This window comes from Drosophila willistoni, unplaced genomic scaffold (genome assembly GCF_018902025.1).
Source record: "Drosophila willistoni isolate 14030-0811.24 unplaced genomic scaffold, UCI_dwil_1.1 Seg293, whole genome shotgun sequence".
Classification (NCBI taxonomy): Eukaryota; Metazoa; Arthropoda; class Insecta; order Diptera; family Drosophilidae; genus Drosophila; species Drosophila willistoni.
Genome location: NW_025814247.1, coordinates 53,419 through 76,424, shown reverse-complemented (window position 1 = coordinate 76,424; position 23,006 = coordinate 53,419). Strand labels below are relative to the sequence as shown.

At 39.8% G+C, this 23,006-nt stretch overlaps 1 protein-coding gene across 1 annotated transcript; it reads right to left on the bottom strand.

The window, feature by feature from the left end:
• Positions 1–11,262: 11,262 nt before the first annotated feature.
• Positions 11,263–12,441, bottom strand: LOC26530043. The gene has a single exon (XM_015177028.3). The coding sequence runs from the start codon at positions 12,334–12,336 to the stop codon at positions 11,377–11,379; it is 960 nt and encodes a 319-aa protein (XP_015032514.2). The 5' UTR covers positions 12,337–12,441; the 3' UTR covers positions 11,263–11,376.
• Between the last annotated feature and the right edge of the window lie 10,565 nt (positions 12,442–23,006).

Here is a 23,006-nt window from a genome sequence, read left to right as displayed (position 1 = left end):
TATACTTTAGGGGGTCGGAAATGCTACCTTCTGCCTGTTACATACATTTTGGCGACTTTAATATACCATTTCACCCTATGGGCTTATGGTATAATTACTACTACAACAAGGTGACGTCACTGTAAGGGTGACAGCAGCGGTGAAGAAACTAATTGTAAGACGAGAAGCAAACTTACAAAATACTGCCTGCCACAATTCAGAAACAACCGGGCATAGAAATATAATTAGCAGAAAAATGAAAATATAAGTAATATTTTTGTGGTTTAAATAAATTAATCTTGGATTGTCGAAAACTCAATGTTCTTTGTTTTAATTGATTCTGTTGAGAAACCAATTGTCATTTAACTTATATTGCTATACGCAGCAAGGCAAAGACTCATGAATGATCTTGCACATCTCACAATGCTTTTGTTTTTGTATTTTCTCTTAAGTTTTCTAGAATATACTGGCGTCAGTCTGGTATGCTCTGTCTCTGTCACTCTTTATAAACCTATATGACCTACGTAGTTACGTAAGAATTGAAAATTTAGTAATAAGCAAGCAAACGAACGATCAAGACGTGTTCTAGCAGTGGCAGACACAGTTCAACAAAATTGAAGTAAAAATAAAGTTAAGTTCTTATGAGACATTAAACACAGTGGTTTATTGTTCATCATAATTTGGTCCTTCGAGCCGGATCGTTGGGCATTGTTTGTTTGTTACTCATTGCTTAATAATTTGTTGCAACGTGGTTGCAATTAATTGTTAACCTCAAAGTTAGTAGTCGAAGAAACACGCGTCTTGAAATTTTTGGTCCACACAAGCAGTGGAAATTTCTTGACATCTCATCATGGAGGAAATGAAAATATTCATATAGGCCAGAGGGAGATTGAAGACAACCATTACCCGCATATATGGATATGCAGAGAATCCTGCACAGGATGCCGACGTCTTTACAATTGACACCAAATTGGAAACTTTGTCCAATGCGTGGAACGAGTTCGTGAAGTCTGGCGACGAATTGGCCAAATACGACAAACTAGAGGGTTATGTGGACCCTACCGAAGACTTCGAGATATACGATGAGAAATATGAAAGCGCAAATGCCCGCCTTAAGGCTTTACGAGCTACCTTGGCTACGTCTGGCAAGTTGAAAGAAATCGGCGCGGCTGGCAACGATGGTTCGTTCTTCCAAGGAATTCTGCAACAAATGCAAAATCAACAGCAACAACTACAACTCCAGATGCAGCGTCAAATGGAACTCCAGATGCAGGGTTAAATGGAACACCAGCAACGTCAAATGGAGCAGCAGCAACTATTGGTTGAGAGATTGCTCTCGCCACAGCAATCTTCGTCTTCGTCAGGCTCACAGTCGGTTGCAACACCGGCAACAAGAGATTGTGAATTACCAAAAATCAACATTAAGCCCTTCGGTGAAGATTACAAGGAATGGCATGCTTTTAAAGACCTGTTTGAGAGTACCATTCACGGAAAGACAACCTTGACGAATATCCAAAAGTTTCATCACCTGAAGTCATGCGTCATAGGAGAAGCAGCGATACTCATGCAGCAATTGCCCGTAGTGGATGCAAATTACGACACTGCATGGAAATCATTGAGTGATCGATATGAAAAGCCCCGTTACTTGGTGAATTTACTGATGGACACATTCACCGCATTGCCAAAAGCTGTTGGGCAAAACTCATCATCGCTATTATATTCGGGCTTTAGACGCTTCTGGACAAACGGGCCGTGACTGTTGGCTCATATACTTGCTCATCAACAAGGTTGATGAGGCTACCCGACGTGAATGGATCGACAAAAGCCAAGATATCGAAAATCCTACCATTGAAGAGTTGCTCAAGTTTTTGGACTCACGATGCGATCGCCTTGAGCTCAGTCAAGTTATCGATCATGCAGCGAGCAAACCGAGGGATGAAAAAGGAAAAAGGCAAGCACGCACCATGCTTGCCATTACAGGTAATTGTATGAAATGTCATAGTACTGAGCACATACTGTCGGCTTGTCCTCAATTCCAGAGCTTGACTGTCAAGCAACGTTACACCTTTGCGAAGGAGAAACATATGTGTTTTAATTGTTTGAGAACTGGACATGGAGTAAGCGCTTGTGGCCCGAAGTCTTCTTGCAAGTATTGCAAGCGCCGCCATCATTTTATGCTGCATTCTGAAGGCCATTCTACACAGCAAAATAGCTCAGAGCAGCACCAAGGCAACTCAGGCCAGGTTTCTGAGGAGTCACCAGCGGCATCAGCGATAGCAATGATGAATGTTACCAGACCCAGTAAGCCAAATGGCCAACGAAGAAGCACTCTACCTACTGCATTGGTACACGTCCGAAATTCTCAAGGAGCCTTGCTGACGTGCCGTATTTTATTGGATAGCGCCTCAGACTTGTCATTCATTTCGGAACGGTGCGTACAGACGTTGGGGCTTGCACGTTCGCCATTTCGAGTTGCCACATCGGGCATCTCAGACGTCAAGGCGGGAATAACCAGAGGTTTCTGCTCTCTCCAGATGATGTCTCGTGTGTCGAGTCATTTCATCGATATTAAAGCTCACATTTTAGGAAAGATCACCTCGCCATTGGCACGTGAAAACATTGATGCTTCATCACTGTCGGTATTTAATGGATACCAAATGGCTGACCCTGACTTCAGAACTAACGCCTCAATCGACATTTTGGTGGGCAATGATTGCATTTGGTTAGTTCTCACCGGAGAGAAGTTATGCGATGGTCAAGGGCACCCTATTGCAGTTAACACCATATTAGGATGGGTAATCACATAGGTATACACTTCAAGATTGCAAACATCATCTACGTCATTGCTGACTACGGTTAATATAGATGGACTACTGCAAAGATTTTGGGAACTAGAGGAAGTTCCATCACACACAACTGTAAACGAAGAGGATGAAAAGGTCGAAACGCACTTCCGGTGCACCCATAACCGCAACTCGAATGGAAGATACATAGTCGATTTGCCCTTCAAGGAACAAAACCCACAATTTGCGGATACATTTCAAGGAGCGAGATCGCGTTTTCTCGCAGTCGAGCGTCGTCTAATGAAGGAATTGAAGTTAAAATATACTCAGTTTATGAGAGAGTATATCCAGCTGGGTCACATGAAGGAAGTAGCTGCACACGAAGACACAAACGTATGTAAGAAGTCATTCTATTTGCCACACCATCCAGTCATAGGCGCCAAGCTGCGGGTGGTGTTCGATGGATCATTTCAAGATCGGGATGGACGATCTCTTAACGACGCACTTCACATTGGCCATGTATACAACGCAACCTCTTCAACGTTTGTCTGCGTTTTCGAATGCACAAATTCGTATTTTATGCGGACATTGTCAAAATGTTCAGACAGATTTTAGTGGCCCCTGAACATCAGAATTTTTAACGAATCCTTTGGAGAGAAGACCCTGAGGAACCATTGAAGCATTACAAGTTGACCACAGTCACCTATGGCACGGCATGTGCACCGTTTCTGGCAGTTAGAATGCTGGAACAACTGGCAACTGATCACGAATACGAGTTTCCAAGGGCGGCTAGGATACTTTTGGATGATTTCTACGTCGATGACGTACTGACATGAGCCATGAACGAACAAGAACTGCTCGACATTAAGGAAGAGCTGATACTCCTTATGTCACGGGCACAATTGGAGCTAAGCAAATGGGTCTCGAATAGTAAACGAATTGCCAGCAACGAGGGAAATGAAATCGATTTCTCAAAGATGGCAGCAAAGGTGCTTGGGCTGCATTGGCGTCCTGGAGAAGACGTCCTAACATATAAGGCTTCATTATCGGAACATATGGCTTATACGAAGCGACAAGTGCTGTCTGACACGGCACGCATCTTTGACCCACTCGGCATTTTGGCGCCAGTTGTGATCAAGTTTAAAATTCTGCTCCAAGAAATTTGGCTGCTTAATCTGGATTAGGACTCGGAACTGCCAACGAAGCAAGCACACTTATGGCAAACATTCAGAAAGGACATTTTCACGTTAAGAAACCTGAAGATACCACGATTTGTAGACAATCAACCCGGAGTGGCACTCATTGCAGCTAAAACAAGAGTGTCACCATTAAAGCAGAAGTCGTTGCCACGATTGGAGCTTTGCGGAGCTCTACTATTAGCTCGTTTATTCCAAGCAGTAAGGTCTGGTCTGCGCCAGAAGGATGTTAAGATACACGCATGGACCGATTCTACAATCGTTTTGTCATGGCTTTCGCATCAACCCTGTAAATTTAAAACATTTGTTGGCAGAAATACTAGAGACCATACCACGTAGCGCTATAAGACATGTCAGCACTAAAGAGAATCCTGCGGATTGTGCATCACGAGGCATGCTAGCGAGTGACTTAATTAACTTTGATCTATGGTGGAAGGGACCATCTTGGCTGCACGACTGTACACTATACTTAGAGACAATGAATAGACCACCAACTTGCTGCTCAATTCACAAGCCAGCAGCAGAACTTGAGTTCAAAACCAATATCTTGACAACCATTTCCAAGGATATTGAGGATTCCCCATTTGAGGTACTACTCGGAAGGACATCATCTTGGATCAGACTGGTTCGAGTGGTCGCATATGTATTCCGCTTCGTTCATCGAATCAAATCAAGCAAGTCTAAATATTCAGGACCTCTAAAGTTCGATGAAATCACCAGAGCAAGGAAGTTTTGCCTATGACAGGCACAAAATCAATTCAATGACGAGCGACGATCAATTTTAAGCAAACTATCTCCCTTCCTTGACGAAGATGGAATTGTACGTGTGGGTGGACGTTTGTAAAGGTCGCAATTGCCTGCAGATGCCAAGCATCCAGTAGTTTTGCCGAAACAACATCGCCTTGTGGAATTGCTGCTGAAACATGAGCATAAGGTCAATCTTCATCCAGGAGTTTCAGCAATGTTTGTAATAATTCGCCAGAAATATTGGATCAATGGCGCACGAAACCTTATTCGACGTATCACACATGAGTGTTTAAACTGTTTTAGACATCGCCATCACACAGCAAATCAGTTTATGGCCAATTTACCGGCTGTTCGAGTGCGACAAGCCTTTCCATTTGAGCATACTGGATGCGATTATGCTGGACCTATCTTGCTGAAGGTTCACAAGGGACGAAACCCCAGGAAGGAAAAGGGCTACATTTGCCTGTTTGTATGTATGGTTACTTCAGCTCTTCATCTGGAGCTGGCCACTGATCTCAGCACCGACACATTCTTAGCGGCATTAAAACTTTTTAATGACGAAACCCCAGGAAGGAAAAGGGCTACATTTGCCTGTTTGTATGTATGGTTACTTCAGCTCTTCATCTGGAGCTGGCCACTGATCTCAGCACCGACACATTCTTGGCGGCATTAAAACTTTTTATGGCTCGTCGTGGGAAATGCTCCCAAATGTATAGCGATAACGGACGCAACTTTGTTGGCGCAAAACGTGCACTAGACGAAATGGTACAGCTTCTCGCTTCACGAGAGCACAATGACGTCGTTTCAAAAGCGCTTGCGGATCAAGGCATCAAATGGAATTTATTCCTCCATATTCACCACACTGGGGTGGTAAGTGGGAGTCGGCAGTACGCTCGGTTAAGCTGCATTTGCGACGTGTAATAGGAACCAACGTCCTCACCTTTGAGCAGATGCACACACTGCTCTCGCAAATAGAATCTGTCGTTAATTCGCGACCATTGTGCACAGGATCGGATACTGAAATTGCCTACCTGTCACCGGCACATTTCTTAATTGGCAGAACATATACAGCAGTTCCTGAAGACAGCTATTTGCAGATTCCGACCAATCGATTGAGCTACTGGCAGCATGTTCAAGCAATGCTTCAAGGATTTTGGAAACGTTGGCATCAAGAATACTTGACATCGCTACAACAGGGCCCGAAATGGACCACCAAGTTACCAAACATTGCGATCGGTAGTCTTGTACTGATCAAGGACTCTAACGCGCCTCCATCGGCATGGCTCTTAGGACGGGTAACCCAGGTGTTCACAGCAGATGATGGCCTCGTCAGAGCGGTTCAGGTTCTCACCAAATCAGGAGAAGTCACTCGCCCTATCACAAAGATTGCAGCCCTACCGGGTTCAGAAACGGAGTTTCAGGGGGGCGGGATGTTGAGGAACCAATTGTCATTTAACTTATATTGCTATACGCAGCAAGGCAAAAACTCATGAATGATCTTGCACATCTCACAATGCTTTAGTTTTTGTATTTTCTCTTAAGTTTTCTAGAATATACTGGCGTCAGTCTGGTATGCTCTGTCTCTGTCACTCTTTATAAACCTATATGACCTACGTAGTTACGTAAGAATTGAAAATTTAGTTATAAGCAAGCAAACGAACGATCAAGACGTGCTCTGGCAGTGGCAGACACAGTTCAGTAACATTGAAGAAAAAATAAAGTTAAGTTCTTATGAGATATTAAACACAGTGGTTTATTGTTCATCAGATTCCAAAACTAAATTTTGCACCAACCATTATAAACGAACTTACACTATCAAAAAATATTTTTTTTCGTCTGTTCATGTTGATAGCGATAGCATTAGCGCACGAGGCCGAAGTAAAGGCTCAGTTCCCCTTTGAACAAAAAATACAAAATTTTTTAACCATGCTAAAACTGCCAAGGGACATATAGGTATAAAGAATCCCCATTACCATCAGGAAGGTACAAACATCCTGTGGCACAGGCGTTCCCAACACCAGAGCCCATTGAGGTCGATTTCTCTTCAAAGTATAGGCAACCAGCAAGACATTCAGGAAAACAAGTCCACAAAATTTGGATACGGGATTCCCTATGGAAGAAGCCTGTGATACAAAAGCAGAGGCGAGCGTCCTGGCAGCTAGTGACGAATTGTCAGATGGTGAAGAATATTGTAATTTTTTAGGGAACACTCTCTTCTACCGTTCATCACAGAACATTTGAACATTAGAAGCAAAAACCATTAAACTACTTATCGATACAGGGACTTAAAAAAATTATATTCGAACAATGGCCGTATTAAAATTCATTACCCCGGCAGAAAAACCATTTAATGTCAGATCCATACATGAGGCCTCAAAGGTAACAGAAAAATGTCCAATACATATTTTCGGTCTTAAAGCACACTTCTTTTTGATAAATATCCCAGAAGATTTTGATGGCATAATTGGTTTTGACCTCTTAAAAAAGGACGGAACAACTATCGATCTATTAAACAACCACATAATTCCAAAGAATGGATCTGAGTCCATTAAATTTACACAAGTCAATTACATTTACTTTAGACGTTCCGGCTGCTGTACTTACGAAGATTATGGACGAAAAAGTGGAAGCGTTCGCAGATCCTGCCGAGGCTCTGCCAAATAACATAAACTCTGTGGCAACTATACGAACAAATGGGGAACCGGTATACTCTAAACTATACCCACTCCCAATGGGCGTTACGGACTTCGTCAATGCAGAAGTTAAACAACTTCTAGCCCACGGCATAGCCCTCAATATCTCCCTATAATAATCCGACCTGGGTAGTCGACAAAAAAAGGACGGTCGAAAACGGCTAGTAATTGATTTTAAGAAACTAAATCAAAATACTACAGATGATAAATACAGTATTCCAACGATTTTAACAATCCTGTCGAACATAGGAAAGGCCCAGTATTTTACAACATTGGACTTTAATTCTGCAGGCTCCCCTTATTGCTCAAAATGCTCCCAGTATCTTCCAAAGGGCCTTCGATGACGTCCTTAAATTTTCCGAAACAAAAGAAGACCTTGTTGACCTCACAATTATTCTAAAGCGCAAAAATGGAAAAGATAGCAAAAACATGTCTCAAAAAAAAAATCGATTTTACTTAAGAATAACCCCAAACTTTTGCCAAGCTAAAAGATATTTTTGCAGAGGAGGCGGTGATGGGCTAGGCGCTGTCCTTTCACAAAAAGGCAGACCTTTTACCATGATTTACCGTAAATTGCGTTAAACCGAAAGAAATTTTGCGATCAACGAAAAAGAACTTCTTGCCATAGTGTGGTCACTAAAAAATTTGAGAAACTACCTTTATGGGTAAGAGATTTAAACATATTTACCGACCATCAGCCGTTAACCTTCGCTATATCAGACAAAAATTCGAATGCGAATTAAACCGGCGCAAAGATAATTTACAAACCAGGGAAAGAAGATTTTGTAGCACACGCCATTTCGCGTCAGCACATTAACGCTCTCGAAACATCAGATTCAAAATCAGTACAACAGGTCAAACCATTCAGTCTTGAACAAAAAACCAACTCAAGCAGTTTATAAATCTACGGTAGAAGAGGGATTGAAAATAGATAAATAATAAAACAAACAAATGGAGCTGGAAAATAGAACACGAATAGACATAAAATACCACCGGGGCGACAAAGCTTAAGTAAAGTTAATAAAACGCCTTGTTAAAAAACTTACTCCATTGTACAAAGAAGGAATTGTAGAGGCAGACCTTGGAAATAAAGTTCTCATAAAGACCAGGGAGATTCATAAAGACAATCTAAATATAAACCTTTAAAAATTGGTTTTTTTTCTAGAATTAGGTTTGCACTATTATTAGAGTAATAATAATATTTTATAATATCCAAAATTACAGAACGGACTTTATACTGATACTAATAACACTGACACACGCGACACTGACTATGAAAATTACGGTTTGGAAAGAGTATGACTACCTCGGACATACAACAAACATTACCTCGCACAGGACATACGCCGACGAGACCAGGAAAACTACTGAATTCTTCAAAGAAGACCATATTAAAAGGATTATACCGACGGACATTAGAAAAATCGATACGCTAATAGAAACGATGATGGTTCATCATAGAGGCGCAAGGAGCTAAAATATTTTAGGAACTGCTCTGAAAGAAATCAAATCAAGTAATAGAATCAAACAATAAACAAGTCGAAATTAACAACAAATTACAAGAGAAATTAAATGCAATAACAAATTCCATAAACCAAATAAGTAAAACAGAAAATGTCAATCACGAACACTTCTATAAAACCATACTAGCAAAGAACAGAATGGTCATTTCAGACCTCGAAAATGTAATTCTCATTACACTACACTCCCTTAGCAAAAGCGAATTTATTGAAGCCAATAATCCTCGATGACTTGCACAAAATGACCAACAAAAATCTAGCGTTAGTGTGTCAGAATTATTACGTAAGTAGTATTAAGGTTTTTCAAAATTAAAAAAACATATTGTACTTTTTAATCAAGTATCCTCACCCACAATCTATCTCTAAAAAAATCATCCTTTACCCAGTAGAACGGGATAGCATAATTATACCATACACCCATAGGGTGAAATGGTATATTAAAGTCGCCAAAATGTATGTAACAGGCAGAAGGAAGCATCTCCGACCCCACAAAGTATATATATTCTTGATCAGGATCAACAACCGAGTCGATCTAGCCATGTCCGTCTGTCCGACCGTCCGTCCGTCCGTCCGTCCGTCTGTCCGTCTGTCCGTATGAACACCTAGATATCGTAATTTGAAAAACTTGATTATCTCCCGTATTTTTTTACCTTTTGCAATCAAATTTGGCACACTTAAATTTAATACTAATATCTAGAAAATACCAAAATACCAAATTTGATCAAAATCGGACAAAAAACAGTCGAGTTATGCATATAAACGTTTTTCCATAAGGCCGGAGTTGGCCATTGGCTTGGATCGAGATACTAAGATATGCTTGTAAGAAGCATGTGAAAATGCATTTGTTTAATAAAGTTGAAATATTTGCTTTACTGGTGTATGGTATACCTAAGTCGGCGAGACGACTTACTTCATTTTATATTTGAAACGTAGTGAGAAACGTAGTGAGAAACGTAGTTGCTGATTGTTGTACGGAGCTATTCTAAGTCGAGGCTTGTCTAATGGAGGTAATCACAATATTCTGCAAAAGATCGCCCACAAATGGCTGCACACAACAACTAGTGGCCTGAACTCAAGCCCAATGTTGCTTCTGACCAGGCCATCTGGAACCTTTACTCGTTGTGGACGAAAAAATGATTATAATTAACAACGCCACCATGGAAATCATAGACGAAGTCGGCAACAAAAAAAACCTACCTGGTGACATTCAGCGACAAGATTACCTTTCTTTTGTCTTTCCAGTCTCTGTCTCATATAAGATGCAGCGCTCGTAAACAATATAAAAAGTAATCTTAAAAATAAGTCGCAATCCGTTTATCTAGAAACCAAAATACGCTTGAAACAAATAAATAAAAACGAATAGTAAACCACTTTAATATAATTGGCGCCCAGCCTTAACAGTTCTAAGTCAAAAATAGAATTGAAATAAAAATCCAAAAGTTTTAAACTATGTGATACAAATTATTACTACAAAAATAACAACATCGTCAAGCAGCCACAACCAACAAGGAAGAAAACACACCAAATACCACGTGCCACAATTCAGCAACAACAGGGCATATAAAAATCATCAGCAGAAAACTGAAAGTATAAGTGAGATTTTTGCTTAAGCTTGGCCTGAAGCTTGGCATTAGGTGTGGTTAGATAACTAGAACGTTGCGGTGGACATTCTCTGTTTTAATTGATTCGAAAACTAAATTTTGCACCAACCATTACAAAAGCAGCTTACACTATCTAACAATATTTGTTTTCGTCTGTTTATGTGGAGAAAACAGAAAAATAGTGATAGAAAAAAAAGTGTGGGAGGAGTTACTAAAGGTTATAGAAGGGAAAAGTGAGAAAGTGAAAGAAACGTACAAAATGCCAACGAAAAGGAATGTGATGAAAATAGTACAAGTGGCAGTGGAGACGGCGCTTGATCACCAAGCTGCATAGTTGCAGTCTACTTTCACACAACAGTTAAACCAAGAAATTGAGACTCAGTTAGAAAATTTTAGAACCCGAAATCATCCCAGGAATAGAGTGTACGAAACCATTAGATATCGTTAGATCTTTGCCAGATTTCCATGGCAATCAAAAGAAGTATATTTCATGGCGCTCCGCAGACACTTCCGACTTTATAGGGGCAGCGCCGCCCACTATGAAGTAGTTGGCATAATTAGGAATAAAGTGAAAGTTACCGTTAGTTACGTAGTTACGGTCCGATGCGCTACACTCCTTTGTGTCGTGGCTTAAGAAATCCCACTGGCAGCAAAGCCCTAAGATTTACCCACTACGCTAGCATTAGCGTAAAATTTTTGAAACAATGCTAATCAGACCCTTAGCAGAAATCAAATCGTATACATTTTCGCACTAAAAGATGATGTATATGTATTTATTCTTAATAGAGTCACTGGAAAATTACAAAGAGGACTTGGCTGACTTTCTTATTCATATGCCTTGTTGATGGGAAATCTTTTCACTTATTGCGTTCAAGAAACAACGGTGATGGTTCCAGATTGGTTGCGAATAGCAATGGTTCATAGCTGCTTGGAGCTAGCGGCTTCACGACTTCCATTTCAGCGACAGATCCATGCTTGAGTTTTTCAATCCTGTTCTCTCGATCCCAGTCGAAAGGAACTTCCGAAATAAGATTAATCCTGACATCGCGAGAGTTTTTTGAAAAATCTCTCTTCGCTGGCTGTTTGCAACTTTTGGTGTCATTATCCTTTAGTATTTGTTTGTGTGCTTGATGGCAGCGATCGCGGGGAATGCGCCAGCGTTGCTCAAGTTCCTTACCATTCATCAGAGTGACTTGAATGGCCCCGACACATCGTGAATTTAACAAATTGATCTCCCTTAATATAAACTTCTTTTGTATACAATAAGTGGGTTTGTCGTACATTTGATCTAGAAATTTCTTATATATCGACTTTAGTTCATCAGCCGCCTGATGCACCTCTGTCCAGGTGGCGAATATGGTACGATTATGACGATAACGTTGAAGGCATTTGCCATGATTTTGTTCCATTTGCAAATATTTGGATCGAATCCAATTGTACGTATTCTGTAAATCAAACAATGATTTTTTCTGGCCATAATGCCGGTTCTCCAGGCGCTCAATCCGAAACCTCGATATTTGGCTACACTTTCTTAATTCATTCAGTTGATATTCCAGATGCTTAGTCTGTAATTGAAGTTTTTTTATATCTGGCTGCTTGGAACCGTATAACTGAACCCATTGCTCATTCGCACAGGTTACTGGTAGGATTTCCGGACAACGGGGTACACTGATATGTAATCTATCCTGAATTTGATCCAACTCATCATGCATAACGCTTATTTCTTGAGCCAATTGCTGCAAGTCAAGTATTTTCTCTTCCACACCCTTCTCTCCCTGGTCGTCTCCTAAATTGCGAAAACATACTTTAGAGAACATTTTCTTATGCAACTAAAGCCAGGATTTAGTGCTGTATTTTCTGTAGGTTTTTCCTAGTATTTAAAATATGTGTACAAGTATTCATGAAATGTGAATGAAATATGGACGAAATGTCACTAGGTTATTAAAACTATAGCTCTTTTATTGAATGACATAAGATCACAAGAATAAGGGCATCGGATAACAACCAAGGGGCATTTAAAAGGGATCCCCATTACACTAGGGTTCAGGAAGGTACAAAAATCATGCGTTCCAACACCAGAGGCCATGAGATCTATTTCTCTTCAAAGTATAGGCAACCAACCAGACAAACAGGAAACAAGTCCACAAAATCTGGATACGGGTCGAAAAAGAATCAGCAAATTCATTTCACGTCTCAAGATCATCCTATGGAAGAAGCCTGTGATACAAAAGCATAGGTGAGCGTCCTGGCAGCTAGTGACGAATTGTCAGATGGTGAAGAATCTTGTAATTTTTTAGGGAACACTCCCTTCTACAGTTCATCACAAGAACATTAGATGGAAAAACAATTAAACCATACGGGGGCTTTAAAAAATTATATTCGAACAATGGCCGTATTAAATTTCATTACCCCGGCAGAAAAACCATTTAATGTCAGATCCATACATGGGACCTCAAAGGTAACAGAAAAATGTCTAATACATATTTTCGGTCTCAAAGCACACTTCTTTTTGATAAAATCCCAGAAGATTTTGACGGCATAATTGGTCTTGACCTCTTAAAAAAGGTCGTAACAACTATCCATCTATTATCTGTTGTCTATTAAACAACCACATAATTCCAAAGAATGGATCTGAGTCCATTAATTTATACAAGTAAATTTCATTTACTTTAGACGTTCCGACTGCTGTACTTACGAAGATGATGGACGAAAGAGTGGGAGCGTTCGCAGATCATGCCGAGCCTCTGCCAAATGACATAAACACTGTGGCAACTATACGAACAAATGAGGAACCGGACTTTGTCAACGAAGAAGCTAAACAACTTCTTGCCCATGGGATTTGGCCCTCAATATCTCCCAATAATAATCCGACCTGGATGTTCGACAAAAAAGGGATGGTTGAAAACGGCTTCCATAAAAAGAGACTAGTAATTGACTTTAAAAAAACTAAATCAAAATACTACAGATGATACACTATTCCCATTGGACTTTAAATCGGGATTTCATCAAATAACGCTAACAGAAAAGGACTGTGAAAAGTCTCCAGGACGCGGGGATGCGAGTATCACAGGAAAATTCCAAATTTTGAAAAAAAAGTGCGGAATATCTGGTATTTATGTTATCTATAAAAAATTTCGATCTTAGATTATTTTTCGGCAATGCCAGCTATTAGCAAAACATGTCTCGAAAAATAAAAATTGATTTTACTTCAGAACAACTTTACTTTACCGGACATTCTCCAAGCTAAAAGATATTTTAGCTTAGGCGGTGGTGAAGGGCTAGGCGCAATCCTTTCACAAAGGACAGACCTTTTACCATGATTGCCCGTAAATTGCATAATGACAAAAGAAATTTTGCGACCAACGAAAGAGAACTTCTTTCCATAAAGGGGTCTCTAAAACTTTTCAGAAACTACCTTCATGGGTAAGAGACTTAAACATATTTACCGATCATCAGCCGATAACCTTCGCTATATCAGACAACAATTCGAATGCGAATGAATACGCTGGAAGGCATAATTTCTCGAAACACCAGACTTAAAATCAGAGTCCGATAGGGCAGCCTGCCATAGCGAAGAGTCTCTGACCCACACTATTGATGCATCCGATTCCTTAAATTGTTTTCGAAATCGAATCGTGATTGACGAGGCAGAGTTCCCTTCGGTAAGGACATTCGTTCTCTTCCAGAGTAGGTCCAGGCACATAATAACACCAAACTCTGATTCACTTTTACGGACGCTACAAGAGGTAATAAATGCTGTAGTGGTAAACGCAATACATTGCGAACTGCCAACTCTTGCTCTTATGCACTACAAATTGGTTGAACTATAGACGGCAACAAAATTCTGGTATTGCAAACATGTCGTTACAGATTGTAGAAATTGTAGTCACCGAAAACAACATGGCGCACCGTGCAGCCCAGGAAAACATGAAACAAATTTTGCAAGAATCTTTTTTCCCAAACGTGGGAAAATTGCACCTAACTGCAAGGTTTGCTGTGTGGCAAAGTTTGATTCCTGCTTACGCAGGAAAAATTTTACACATCGATGTTTTCTCCACAGATATAAGATTATTTCTGAATTGCATAGATAAATAATAATAAATTTTCTAAATTTGCGATAGTCCAACCTATTGCATCAAGTTCCAAATTCCATAAACCAGAAAATGTCAACCACGAACACTTCTATGAAATCATCCTAGCAAAGAACAGAATGGTCATTTCAAACCTTGAAATGAAATAACCAACAAAAATCGCACATTAGTGTGTCAGATTTATTAGATGTAAGTAGTATTATAATCTTTCAAAATCAAATATCCTCACCAAGAATATGTCTGTAAAAAAATCAGCCTCTACCTGGTAGATCGGGATAACATATGTAATTTTAGGTTTGAATGACAGAAACGAAGGTTCTGATTATGGTACGAAGCTATTCTCAGTCGACGGTTGCCAAATGGCGGTAACCACAACTTTCTGCAAAAGATCGCCCACAAATGGCTGCACACAACAACTCGTGGCCTGAACTCAAGCCCATTGTTGCTCTTGACCAGACCATCTGGAACCTTTACTCGTTGTGGACGAAAAAATTATTATAATTAACAACGCCAGCATGGACATAATAGACGAAGTCGGCTACAACAAAACGGTGAACAGAACCTACCTGGTGAGATTCAGCGACCATATAGCCATCAACCAAACAACACTTGTCAACAAATATGATGTGCTCAAAAAAAACCCAAATCAACATTACAAAGTACCAGGAACACTTAACCCTGCCTTTCCTCATCGAATTGGCCCTGTACTGAGCAGCAGCATCACTATTGGGGTAGTCACAATTTGGATCCCCATCTATCTGCCCGTTCGCACACACACGAGACGCGAGATAATGACAACTCTGCAGAAGTCTCTTGACACTTAAGCGAGGAAGGAGTTAACCTGGACAAGAGGGTATAGCGGATGCAACTGCAATATTGGCAGTGGTCACGATCGGCCAATGCTTATGGTTTTTCGATTTGGCGCCTACATTCACAGTGGCTTGGCGATAAAGTTTTGGCGCCCAACCTTAAAAAAAAGTGCCCAACGCACAGTGGGCCTACTGAGCAATCTAGCGGAATATAAGTCAAATTTAACTTATTTAAAATGCATTAATTTTTTTTCCGCCTCATTTCGCAACACTTGGCAAAGCTTAAAAAGCTTCCGTGAGAGCTTTTAGATGTACTACTGATCAGCTGCGTGCTTTCAAAGTAACAGATGTTTAAGACGTGGCAGGAGAAAATTTCAGTGCATTTTGTGGCATTTTTGAATCCACTCAATTAATAAATATATTAAGGTTTTTTATGTCAATATCTGTTTAAATCATTTATATAACGTACACTGCGCGACAACCGATTAGCACACCCTGTTACCTCTCAGAGAAAATATAAATAACAAGTAACTGTAAATCTCTATCATGCTCTTTATATTTTTCTATCATTCTTCTGCATTTGTACTTAGTATAAAAGCAAATAGCATGCTCTGGAAGTTTACCGTTAGTTAGTCTTAATTTTTTCTTAGAAATAGATGAAAAAATCATGCCTTTTTTCTGCGACAGCCGATTAGCACACTTCCCTTTTAGTGTGGATTTTTGTGTGAAAGCTGTCGGATCTCACTACTTAAAGAGATTTATTATTTAATTTGATCAATTTTGAATTGAATAAATCGAAATAACTTAATTATGGGAAAAGCAAAGCAGTTAGATGAGGCAGAAAAAGGTCGAATAAAGGCTTACATAGAGTGTGGACTTTCAATCTCACAAATATCGAAAAATATAAAGCGCAGCCGTAAAGTTATTACCTCATTTTTGAAAAACGAACACTCTTATGGGAAAAACATGAAAGGTCGGCCTTCTTCAGTAATAACAGAGGCTGACAAGCGACTGATTCTGAGGAACGCGTCTACTCACGAGACTCTCAGCTAAAATTAAGCAATAATCTGGTTTTAAGTCGAGGGTGCGGACTGTGCAACGCATTATTAAAAACGCGAAATACATAAAACGCCTTAAATTAAAAAAAAAACCACCTCTAAACGCAAATAGAAAGATTCAGCGGCTTGAATTTTGTCGATCGAATATGACCTGGACTAAGGAGTGGCGACTTGTTGTCTTTTCGGATGAGAAAAAATTTAATTTAGAGGGTCCGGATGGCTATTCGTACTACTTTCACGATTTTAGAAAGGAAGAGCTTGTTTTAGATCGATTGCACAGCTGTGCTGGTGGTATCATGGTGTGGGGAGCAATTACCTATTATGGAACCATAGAACTTCAATTTCTGACAAGTCGAATGAATGCCACAGCATACAATGGGGTATGGCAAACGACTTTTCCTGCAATAAAGGAAATTTTTGGACCCTTGAAGTGGAAATTCCAGCAGGATAACGCACCTATTCATCGTCCAGAGTTGTAAAGTCGTGGATTGGACGTCAAAACGTACCTTTGCTAAATTGGCCCCCATACTCGCCTGATCTGAACATTATTGAAAATGTTTGGGGATGGCTCGCACGAAAAGTATACGAATCAGGAAGACAATATACAACTGAAATAGAGCTAATAGAAGGTATTAAAAATGCCTGGAGCACCATTTCATTAGACTACATTCAAAAATTGTATGACTCTTTACCCAAAAGGATGTATGAGGTCATACTTAACCGTGGGGGCACAACACATTATTAATTTTGTTTAAAAATAAGGTAAAACAGATTGAATAAACAATAAAAAATTTTGTGATGCGGTTCGAAGCCCATTTTTCTACATATTTCGACATTTTTGAGTGGGTGTGCTAATCTGTTGGCGCAAAAATTTAAGTCGTTTTTTTATATTAATTTAGATAATATTCTCTTACAACGTTATTAATAAAGTTAATAACCTAAATATTATTTTTCTTTGTTAAAAAATATGTGAAGTCTTAATGACACAAAAATCATTCCAAAAGGATCACGCGATTGGCTGATATTAAGCTTCAAATGTAGGAAGCATTGGGTGTGCTAATCGGTTGTCGCGCAGTGTATGTATTACTTAATATTGTATGTGTGTAACCTGTCTTTTTACGTGAAAAAAAATATGTTATTGAAGTAAATGAAAGTAGTGATTTGAAATATAGTTTTTGAGGTTATACCATGATGTACCATGTATGGTCTATAACAAACGGGACTCAAACAAATTTAGCCTTATTTTGATATTTATATATAGTCCAAGTCATAGTGGTACAAATATTTTCAAAATGATAACCCAATACAACCCATATATTGAAACTGTGAAGCTTTTTAGGTGAATTGTCGGTCATCAAGCGCTTACTGTATTGCATATGGAGCGACGAACGAGTCTCCAAAAGTTCAAGTTGTTGAGGAATTCCATATTTGGACACGTTTTCAAGAATATGAACTTTTCAGAAAGCAAACAAGAAATAAAAAAAAAATATCAAAGCTAACATCGGCTATGCCGAAGTTTATACACCCTTGCAGTCCTTGGTAATAATAATTTTACATGTTAAAAATTTGTTTTCTGCAACTCAATTCATCAATATACATACAAACAAAACAATTTTACTCTCTATTTTACAATTTGTTCTTCTTCTTCCCTTATTCCCAAAGCAAAGCAACGCACGCATACACATACAGTTCATGTAGCGTTGCGTCTGTGTGTGTTATATTTATCCCATCACATTCAAATTTTGGGATCTGGGGTTTTATATCCAATATTATCACATATGTAAATTTCATAGCATACTCCGATTTTTATGAAAATGTTTCTTCTAGTTCTTCTAGAGCTATATGATATAGTGGTTTGATCCTTATGACGGACGGACAGACGGACATGGCTATATCGACTCAGCTTCTCATGCTGATCAAGAATATATATACTTTATGGGGTCGGAAACGTCTCCTTCTGTGCGTTACAAACATCTGACCAATTTTATAATACCCTCTGCAAGGGTATAAAAACTAAAAATTTCGTAAGCAGGCTTACTGCGAAATGGAAGGAAGTCACCAAAGGTTTTCTTTTCCGACCTACAAAAAATTTTCTTGACCTTTGCTCTAAGGCACAAACCAGAAAAGTGTCTAACCTTGTCCAAGATATAAAATGTGAAGAGTTAATCGATGTAGTGATAAATAAAGAAATGCAGATATATATCCAAGTTACCAGAACCTTGTCTAACCTTGTCCAAGATATAAAATGTAAAGAGTTAATAGAAGAGTTAATCGATGTAGTGATAAATAAAGAAATGCAGATATATATCAAAGTTACTAGAAGCATCAAGATGCAAAAGTTTGGATAGCAATCCAAATGAAATGAAATTTACGGACTATTCTGCTGTAACAACACTTCAGAGCTTAGTAGATCATACTTTAAGTCGTATTATACAAGCGCATTTGAAAGAGTTTGATGATGGTGAAACTAGTATGGCCATCAACACCTACATATTTGCAGTTCGCCTTGTTTTCTCTTTTCAGCAAAGAGAGTCTTGCTTCAGTTGCAGTCCAAACATTCTCCCCCCTTTGATGATGACGATCTTCATCATCAAATTCACGTCCGGAAGACTCCTGCGAAAAAAAAACTGAAACGAGAAAGTAACAATTTAACGCTTAGGTGTAGGGCTGGCGTCATTCTCCATCCAATTCTCTTGAATAGGCAATGGACAGAGTTTGGCTACCGGTCGTTTCATGAGTCCCTTGACTGTCTTCAAAGTCACCACTCTCACTAGTCCATCGGGTCCTGCATGTGTCTCCATAACCCGACCTAGAGGCCATTGATGAGAAGGGAATCGCTCGTCCCTGATGAGCACTATGCATCAAACTGTTAGATTTTTCTTGGTCTGCAGCCATTTTGGTCTCCTTTGTAATCTTAATAAATATTCCGAATTCCATATTCTCCAAAACTGTTGTGCATAATATTGACAATTCTTCCATTGATCAATCAGAGTAACTTTAGCCTTTAGCTCCAATTCCGGAGCAGGAGGTGCTAAAGGCGCTTCACCCATCAGAAAGTGACCGGGTGTTAATACCATTAAATCGTCAGGATCATTTGATAGGGGACATAACGGTCTTGAATTAAAACAATACTCAATCTGTGCCAACACAGTTGCCATTTCCTCAAATGTTAAAACTTGTTCGAGAGTTCTCTTGGGATGATACTTCATGGACTTAACTCCAGCCTCCCACAATCCAACAAAGTGTGGCGCTTATGGTGGGTTCAAATGCCAGGTGATTCCCTTTCCCAATAATGTTGGCGCAATATGTTTCGTAATGTACGAGCAATATGCCAGTTTGTCCACTTGCAATTTTTTGTTGGCTCCAACAAAATTAGTACCGCAGTCACTATAAACGTCTGTGCATTTCTCTGCCAATGAAACGGTTAAATGCTACTATTAACGCATCTGAGGTCAGATCTCCAACTGGTTCCAAATGAATGGCCTTCGTCACTAGACATTCGAACACAGCAATATATCCTTCTGGGATACACGGCCTCTTCCTTTGCAGAGCCAAATATTTACGGGTCCAGCGTAGTCCACTCCAACGGATGAGAATCCTCTAGAAGGGCGTACACGTACTCCTGGTAACACTCCCATTTTCTGACCTGCAAATTGAGGATTGATCTTAAAAATGTGATACATTTAAGAATTCCAAACCGAACTTCCTTATAAAATTCAGCGACATGGAATCTCGAAGCCTGCCTCCGAGAGGTAAAACACGTTCGTTCGAATCAAAATACGGATTAAGAGACAGTAGTATGCTGCCCTTTTCTATTAACCTTCCTTCCGAAAGCGCCTTCCATTCAGAGTCAAAACAATCCTTCTGCACCATCCCAATCAATTCACGTAGGCCCTCTTCTAATTCTAATTCCACAATTGAGAGTCCTAAGCCTCTTCGTTCTGCCACAGATGTACGACAATTATATACGAAACGTTTTATATATGATATAATCCAGAAGAGTCGTGTATACGATGAATACTTGCTGATAAATGCTACACTTGGCATTTCTTCCACTGATATCTTATGGCAGGTCACCTTTCTGACTTCAGTGTCAACAACCGACAGCGAATCCTGATCAATAGCATTACAAGGACATTTGATGTCCATGCCAATACGATGTCAACTTGGTTGCACTCATGCAACGGCTTAGATAATCTGCTGGGTTATCTTTCGAGGCGACGTGTCTCCATTGCCTTTCGTTTGAGATTTACAGGATTTTGTTTATTCGATTCGACACAAATACTTTCCAGGTGGCAGCTCCACCACGGATCCAAGAATTATCATAGAATCTGACCAAAAAATAGTGTTCGAATAATTAATGTTAATTCTTAGATTCTCCTTATACATTTTGGCTGCTTTAAGCGCAGCACATAACTCTGCCCTAGGTATGGTTAGTTGTTGTTTAGTTGGCGATACTCTCCCCTTTGACAATAGCAACTCTGTGTGATACATATCGTAGCCCACATGTAACATGCCGGGGTATTCGTATAGTTACTATCTTTGGTAACTCCTTCACGAATTTATCCCATTTTATCTTAATAGTGTCGGGTAGTATGCTAGCCCAGCCAATTTTCTCCTTCCACAGTTGCTACATGAGAATTTTGGCAGTAATCATTATCGGACTAAGCCATCCCATGCGATCAAACAGTGGTATGTTCTCTAATAGCTTTGGGCAATTACTCGCCCACTTCCGTAGTTCGAATGTACCACTACGAAGCATTCCAATCACTTGGTTCTTGACATCCTTCGTTTCTGCTATACTGTCCCCACAAGACAGTCATCTACATACTGTTAATTATATTTTAGACGCTTATAAACTTTATTTTGATTTTTTCTTAATAGTATGCCTTTACGATGTTCTTATTGGCGGCGTGGTCTTTTTTCGAGTGTGGCCGTATCTTGTTAAACTGAGAAACATTAAAATAATCGAAACTTAAAATACTAGATGTATCGATATTGATCGAGGCCTCTTACTACGATACAAATAAGCTACGACATAGCGGCGCCTAGTGCGGAATCCTTTTTTTGAGCACGATCCTTCTAATCGTAGCGCTTGACTCCTATTTTGCATAGACGGTTGACCGGGCGACGATACGTGTTTTTAGCCGTCTTCAATTCGACTACGCGTACAATTCCATGTTCACCTGGAAAAACTTTCATAACTCCACCGAGCGGCCATTCGCCAAGCGGGGTGTTGTCTTTCATAACAACTATGTCGTCGACCTCCAAGTTTGGCACATCTTTATGCCATTTCTCCCGATGTATAAGTGTGGGAAGATATTCTTTAATGAAACGTTTCCAGAAAGAGTCTATCTGGTACTGCGAGATTCTCCAAGCTCGTTTTTCCGTCGTATTGGAAGTAAAGTTGCCTGGGCCATGGCGTAGCAGCTTTGCGGGATACAAATATCGTTTGGACACAGACCAAGTTCGTCATCGGGGTCATCAGATTCCAGTATATATGGTCTACTGTTGACCAGATATTCTGCCTCCATAAAAATTGTTTGCAACGTTTCATCGCTGGGATTTGCGTTTACTGTTAAAATTGATTCAAATGCCCGTTTAAAACAGCCTACTAGTCGCTCCCAGCAGCCTCCGAAATTTGGTGCATTTGCTGGAATGAAATTCCAAATTATTTTAATACTTGCCATATACTCTTTCACGGCACACTCATCCAGGTCCTCTAGGGCTTCTTGTAATTCTCGTGATGCTCCGCGAAAATTTGTGTCATTATCTGACCAGATGATTTGTATAGGTCCACGTCGAGCCATTATTCTACGAACTGCCATTATGCAAGAATCGGTGTTTAGGGAGTGGGTTCTCTCCACGTTGATTGCTCTAGTAGACAGACATGTGAATATTACTCCGTACCGTTTGCGGAGGTGTTTTGAGGCTCGAGAAGAAATCGACGCCTGTTGCTGTAAATGGTTTTTTGTGTGAAAAACCTTTCTTCGGGCAGAAATCCCATTTTTGGTGTTTGTGGTTTTACCTTTTTACGTTTACACCAAACACAAGCATTGATCGTCGTTCTGATCATCCTATTTAATTTTGGCATCCAGTATGCCTTCCTGAACTGGTGTACTACTACCTGTGTTCCGACATGTTGTGCGTCGACATGAATTTTATTAATCAGCATCCGAGTAAAGATATGTTTGCCATCGAGAACAACGGGGCTTTTGGTATATGTCGATACCTCTTTTGCACGTTCTATTCTGCTATCCACTCGCATTATGCCATTGTCATCCAGGTATACACAATATTTTGACAACCTCAATTTTGAAGAAGGCTTTCCAGTCCTTAGGCTGATTAGATCGTCCTGAAATAGCTGTTGCTGTACAACCTTCCACCAGACAGTTTCCGCCCATTCAATTTCGCCGACACTTAACACATTCAATTTTCGATTACCTTTTAACCGTTTCGTTAAGTTATTTATGTATCTCCCAATCCAGGCAGTACTGCGCATCAATTTATTGTATCCGGAAATACTTTG